This window comes from Trichechus manatus, unplaced genomic scaffold (genome assembly GCF_000243295.1).
Source record: "Trichechus manatus latirostris isolate Lorelei unplaced genomic scaffold, TriManLat1.0 scaffold00209, whole genome shotgun sequence".
In the NCBI taxonomy this organism is placed as follows: domain Eukaryota; kingdom Metazoa; phylum Chordata; class Mammalia; order Sirenia; family Trichechidae; genus Trichechus; species Trichechus manatus.
In genome coordinates, this window is record NW_004444145.1 from 2,764,989 (window position 1) to 2,771,903 (window position 6,915).

General features: G+C 47.0%; 1 protein-coding gene across 1 annotated transcript in view; it reads right to left on the bottom strand.

Annotated features, from left to right (window-relative positions):
- The window catches only part of SMAGP (small cell adhesion glycoprotein), a 28,614-nt gene extending 22,257 nt beyond the window's left edge, over nucleotides 1-6,357 (bottom strand). The window contains exons 1-3 of the mRNA XM_023742434.1: nucleotides 6,336-6,357; nucleotides 5,744-5,872; nucleotides 4,589-4,660 (exon numbers count right to left, since the gene is read on the bottom strand). Of these exons, the coding sequence (XP_023598202.1) occupies nucleotides 4,589-4,660; nucleotides 5,744-5,872; nucleotides 6,336-6,357 (223 nt within the window). The remainder of the gene's footprint in view (nucleotides 1-4,588; nucleotides 4,661-5,743; nucleotides 5,873-6,335) is intronic.
- Nucleotides 6,358-6,915: the final 558 nt, after the last annotated feature.

Consider the following 6,915-nt stretch of genomic DNA (forward strand, 5'->3'; position numbering starts at 1 on the left):
AAAAAGCTAGAAATAGAAGTACCATATGATCCAGCTATCCCGCTCCTTGGAATATAGCCTAGAGAAATAAAAGCCGTCGCACGAATAGATATATGCGCTCCCATGTTCACTGCAGCACTGTTCACAACAGGAAAAAGATGTAAACAACCTACGTGCCCATCAACAGACAAATAGATAAACAAATCATGGTATATCCACCCAATGGAATACTACGCAACAATAAAGAACAATGATGAAGCCGTGAAACATCTTATAACATGGAGGAAGCTGGAGGTCATTATGCTGAGTGAATTTAGTCAGTCACATAAAAAGCTGCTATTATTTTAGGTACCATTAATTTAACTATGGTAGAAACTAGAGAGAGACAGATTTCTCCCCAGCAGAAGGAATAACTTCCTAACAGGCAGGTCAAAACTAGACAAATAAAACCCCAAACCACTGCCATCAAGTCGGACTCACAGCAACCCTGTAGGACAGAGTAGAACTACCCCATAGGGTTTCCAAGGCCGTAAATCTTTATAGAAGCAGACTGCCACATCTTTCTCTCTTTGAGCGGCTGGTTGGTTCGAACAGTTGACCTTTTGGTTATTAGCCCAGTGCTTAACCACTGCACCACCAGGGTTCCTTCCTTCATCTTCCAAATTTCTTACAATGATCAAGAACTACATTTGTAATCAGAAAAACTTAAAAATCTGCTATTATCTTAGGTGCCATTAGTATAAATATGGTAGAAACTAGAGAGACACAGATTTCTCTCCAACAGAAGGAATAACTTCCTAACTAGACAAAGGCTTAATGTGATATTGGACAGAGAATTCTAGCACAAAATGGGTAGATGAACTAGCTGACCCTCAGCACCCCTCTCAGCCTTAATTTTGGGGATTTTTATAAATGGAAAGTGTTCCATCAGAATTGTCTTCAAAATAAAATTTTCAAACTGTTGAAATCCTAGTAAAGTCTGTAGTTTAGTTAATAGTATTTTACCAATGCCAATTTCTTAGTTTTGACAAATGTACCATGGTCACGTGAGATGTTAGCATTAGAGGAAACTGACTAAGAGGTATAGGGAACTGTGTACTATTTTTGCAACTTTTCTGTAAATCTGAAATTACCCAAAAATAAAATGTTTATTTTTAAAAAAGTCAAATTTTCGAACTTCATGCCACATAAGAGTTTTTCTCAGACTAAAGGTCACAGAGTGTCTCAAGGATTCATGAGCTGGAGCCTTCAGGCTCCAAGTATCAGAATAATAATCTACATTTGTGATTTACAGTTGGTAACACATACATTATTTTACTTCCACCCCAAGAATGTGATGTAGGCAGGGCTGGTATTATCATTATATACAGGCCAGAAAACTGAGGCAGCTCAGCAAGCTGAATTAACCAGCCCACAGTCACTCAGTGGTTAGCTCAGCCAGGTTTCAAACCTTTCTCCTAATTCCAAGGGTCTTTCCACCATACACTACCAACTATCTCTCCAACTTCTGGAACCAACTCTGCTCCACCCCCAGCTAAACATTTTATTAATGTGTCCACTGGGTTTAGTTCTCTGACTTTTAATACAGACTGAAAAGGGTGTTCACTGTTTTCAAGAGTGGCGCAGACCTGAATGTCCATTGCTAGGGGAGTCATTAAATAAATTACAAGCCATCCATTCTAGAAACACTACACAACTGTTAAGAATGTGGTGGATATGCGATTACTGCAAAAGGATATCTGGTTAGATGAAAAAAGTAAATTGCCAGATGGTAGGGTGTAAAGATTACAGCCTAGAAAGCCCTATGGGGCAGATCTACTCTGTCACATGGAGTTGCTATGAGCTGAAAATTGATTCGATGGTACCCAACAACAAATGTGTAATATGATCTCATCCTTGCAAAAAATTTAATTAAAAATCAAACTATAAACATGCATATATATGTCTGTATGTGCACAGGGAAAGGTCTGGAAGGCTATTATTCCCTGAGGGGCATTGTTCCATTATCTCCTGTTCCTTCGTCTCCCCCTATCTCTGACTTAGAAAGACTGTAGAAACCTTTTTTTGAATTTTAGGGGGGAGGCCAGGGCGGTGGACCACAAGATTTAAGACCCCACCCAAATCCTAACCAATAGCAGATGAACTTCAAGATCTCTTTTACTCATTCACCCTTTTTTTCTTGTTAACCCAGTTACCAGTTGGCTCCTTTGTGGCCCTCATTCCTGGGTTAAGCTCAATCTCTTATCACTGAGGCATCAGATCCTTTGCCTCCTGAGTTAGCCAACCTACTTATTTGTTCTAGACCTGCCCAACAAAGGGCAGCTCCCCCCATTCTCCTTTCTATGGGAACCTGCCCTGGAATTCTGCCCCCTTTCTCCTTCCTTCTTTTTCATGTATACAGGCCAGTGGGGTGGAGCGAGACGTTGGGAGCAGTGTACCATGACAGAAAGAAAACAAGCTTTGGAGTAAATCAGAGCTGGCACAAAATCCTGCCTCTGCCATTATTAACTGCATGACCTTGGGAAGATTTCTTAACCTCTCTGAAAATGTCTTAGCTTGTTGCTGCCATTGTAAAATGGGAACAAAACCTGCTTCACAGGGCTGTGGTGAGCATTAAGTGAGATGAAAAATGCGAAGCGTCTCACACAGGAGGACAACCTAGGAGGTAGCTAGTGTGGTTAGGCAGCTTTACCTGGTATGGTGAGCAGAGCCCACAATGCAAGACTCCACTCTGCCTACTTCCAGCCGGGCTGGACGTAACCTCTAGACACAGGAAGTACAGTGCCTAGAGCCCACAGTACTTTCAGGAGTCTGTAAACATTTTTAATTTGTTTTAAAACCAGAAGGAAACAAACTTTTAGACCAAGAAAATATTAATATTGTTATATTATGTTGTTAGTTGCCATCGAGTCAATTCCAATTCATGGTGATCCTCTGTGTGCAGAGCAGAACTGTTCCATAGGATTTTCAATGGCTGTGTGACCTTCAGGAAGCAGATCACCAGGCCTGTCTTCCCAGGGGACTCTGCATAGGTTTGAACCACCAACCTTTCGGCTAGTAATTGAATGTTTAACCACTTACACCACTCAGGGACTCCTTAATATTACTATAGTCTTCCTTATATTTATGCAGTCAAAAAATATAAATTTTTATTTCTTTTTACAGAGAAAGGAGCCCACAAAGGCAAGAGTGGCCCACAAAAGTCATAATGCTGCCTGGATTTTCAATACTCCTAAAACATATCTCCTTTAGGAAATCTTTATGGATTGGCTGGGGGAAAGGAATGCATAGGTGGGGAGGTAGGGGAAGGGAAGTACAAGGCAGAGGTGGAAGTGAAGAGCTGACCCTCAGTGATCGCACCTCTCAGAGTACAAGCCCTGGCGGTCTGTGATTTCTATTTTTTTTTTTTTTCCATTCCTATCTCTCAACTTACACCTGCCTTGAACCCAATGGGTAGGGAACAATACGTTATGTCCTGAAATACCCCTTCAGTCTTTGGGTCAAGAATGTAAATAATTCCCTTTTGCCCAAGTCCTAATTCCTCTGTCAAAGCACCAACTCTTTTCCAGATGGGCAGGCTTGTTCTGAAGGTCCCCCATCCCCTCCTCCAGAACACTCCCCAGGGTAAGTCCAGCCTCTGTTCCTTCACAAATGGTGCTACCTTTATCAGGAATACCCACCGCACCCCTCTCTGCCTGTCCAAACCTCATCTATCCTTCAAGGGTAGGGCTCAATCCCCTTCCCTGTTCATGAAGCCTTTGCTGACTAATCTAGACTTCCCCCATTTCTCTTTTTTCTTATCTCTGCTCACCAGACAAATAGCCTGAATTGTGCGTGGTACCAGTCACGAAGGACACTATCTTAGACTTCACTTAGGTTGTCACCTCACCTGTTTCCACATCTATAAAGCAGGGAATGTCTGTCCTAAAGACAAACAAGAACAAAGGTGTACAAACCAACCACGGTTTTGCTTCTCCTTCCCCCCATCTATCACAAATCAATACACCAGCCTGGTATAAAATTAAGGGTGAGCATCCACTCTCAGTGCGATGGAAGGATCCCCGCCTGAGCATACTTCCAGGGAACAATGGGTTTTTGATGATGGATCTGTATCATTAGAGGAGTGGAATTAGAAAGTAGGCAGAATCCTTCTCCAAGGAAAGGTGGATTTTCTAATAAGCACTCAATAACAATATAACTAATGGAATTGGGTGCTTACTGGATAGTAGAGTATCCACTGAGCTAAGTGTTTTGACACTGAACTGGGTTATCTCTTTTAATCCTCACAATAGCATCATAAGATAGGTACTATTTTCCCCATTTTACAAATGAGGACAAGGGAGCTTAGAGGTTAGATAGCTCATTCAAGCTCATTAAGTGGTAGTGCCAGGAATTGGCCCAGGTCCTAGAAACTTCAGCTTCAAACTGTACAAAGGGCACACCTGAGTTGCCTCCAGTTTTCTCCCAGGACCTTTTCTAGAGTGAGACAGGCAGAGGGAAGTGGGAAGGTCATCCCGTCAGGGTGAGGCCTCAGGGAATCTCAGGACTGGAGTCGGAGTGAATGTGGAACCAGTCTTTTCCATTCCAACTAGGAAAGCCCTTTACCTACCTCCTGGGGAAGGCGTGGTTGGGAGGCTAGTCATTGCAGCCAGTGGATGAGGACCCTGACAGAAAAGCAGATCTGTAAGAAGAGGGACAAAGACAGGAATGAGGTGAGTGGGACTCTGGGGCTGGAGAGGCCTGGAAATCCTAGATTTCTTCAGTGCCAGGTTTTCCCGAGTCCCTTCCCCATTTCCTCCCCTTCCATCCCCCCACTCCCCCCCAGCTCAGATCCAGGGAATTGGGGAAAGAGAGGAAGTTAATCCCGAACCAGTCTCTTTTGGTTTCTCTGAGTATCTCCTCAGGCCCCAGGTACCGAGATTACTCCACAAAGCAGATCTGAGACCGCCTGTATTTGGGTTACGATATCTTTCAACGTCCTACCCCGAGATCCTTTCACTGGGCCACCACATTTACCTAAGAGATCTCCCACAGCCTGAGAAAGTTAGACAAAGATATGCAAATCAGCAGCGGGCTCAGTTTCACCAAACTGCGGTAACAGGTACCCAGGCTTCCGCTGCCCGGAGTTTCAGGCGAAGCCATCCACTAGGTGTCAGGAGAGGGCCAGGGAAGGTCAGGACCCGTGCCGGGTTCGGGCGCGGGAGTAGAAGCAGGTACGAGGCCTGGGAGAGGGGAGCCAGGCAAAGGAGACTGGAGGTGAAGGTCCTCAGTCGCCTTTTGGCCTGTCTCAGGCACCCCGTTCTCTCGGCTCGGCCCATGCCCTAGTGCCACCTTCATTGTCCTCTGCGCCGTCCGCGCACAGCCAGCACGAGCCCCACTAGTTGGCTACAAGTGGCCAAACTCCACTTGGCTCCCACCCTGTGCCTCGGGCGCCCTGAGGACCCTCGACGCCTCTGCGGACGCCGGGAATCGCGCCCTGCGGACAGGGAGGGCTTGCTCTGTGGCCCCTCGGCTCCGCCCCTCACCCCTGCCTGGAGCCCTGGGGCGTTACCAGCACAAGGCAGGCTCGCTGCGCTCAGAGGGTAGCCGGGCGCGCGCTGGAGGCTCTGAGCAGCTGCGGGAGGAGGCTCCGGCCGAGGGCCCAGCTCCGGCAGTTCTCGGTTTCGGTTCCTTCAGTGGCCGCGGTGACTGCGAGTGTGAGTGCGAGCGGCCGGGCTCGCCTGGCCCTCCCGCCCTCGCCAGGTCCCCTCCTCCGCGTGCTCACCTTTCCAGTTGGACAGGCTGCGGGAGAGAAGGGCCCGGCGCCACTCCACGCTTGCTTTTGGACTGGGCGGGGGCGGGATCCGCAGAAATTCGCGGAGGCAAACCGACAGAGCCGGACCGAGGGACCCAGCTGGAGGAAGACGCAGAGAGACGCTCAGAGTTAACTAACGAGGCCGGCCGGGGGTGGGGGTGGGGGGGACAGACTGACTGGGTGGGACAGGAAAAGAGGAGAGAAACCGCCCTCTGCAGGTTCCCTCTGCCCGCCGGGCCGCCTCTGCTCCCCCGGGAGGAAAGGCTGCCTTTCCTTCGTCGATTGTCGCTTTACTCTCCATCCGGAGCCGCTTCCTCCCTCGCCCCAGGCTCCAGAGGGGATGGGATCTGAGCCTTGGGCTAGCTAGCTGACATCCGTCCCATTTTTCTGGGGTTGACGTTATTTGAGTTTTCAGCAAAGTGGAAAGTTACATTTACTTGTGTTTGTATGTCATTTACGTAAACAGGTCTGTGTCCAGAAGCTTGGAACAGAAGCTAACTTAGCAGGCACACCCCGGGCCGTGAAGCGGAGAGGTGAGGTAGGGAGAGGAACTTTGCCTCACCCGGATCTTCTTTGTCCGACATTCTTCTGAGGCTGTGTACAGCCTAGAGGTTAAGAAAATCCTGGACTTTAGATTCAAACAGTCCCAGCCCCGATGCCTTGTTAGCTGTGTGACTTGGGGCAAATTACTTAACATCTACGCATAACCTTGTTGAAGACTGAAAGTGATAATCCCTGGAAAGTCATTTCACAGCCATCACCCTAGTACATGGTAGGCACCTCAATCTGACTATTAATCAGTGCCATAACTTAGCAACCTCTTGACTTACTTCTTTGTGGTAGGAAATATTCCCAAGTTAATCAGAGGAACTCAGTGACTAAAGAGGATGTAATAATGCTGTATAACACAGGTTCTGGAATCCACTCTGCTGTGTGACCTTGGGCAAGTTACTTCTGTTTTAGTTCCCTTATCTGGGGCAATACCTGTCTCATAGGGTAACTGTTACTGTGGAGATGGAATGAGTTAATACATCTAAAGCGTGAGAACCTTACTCAGCACAAAGTAAGTGCTCAGTAAATGCTAGCTATTGTAACCCTGACTTCCCAGTTAGGTTTGGTGCTCTTGTGCTTATTCTGCCTTG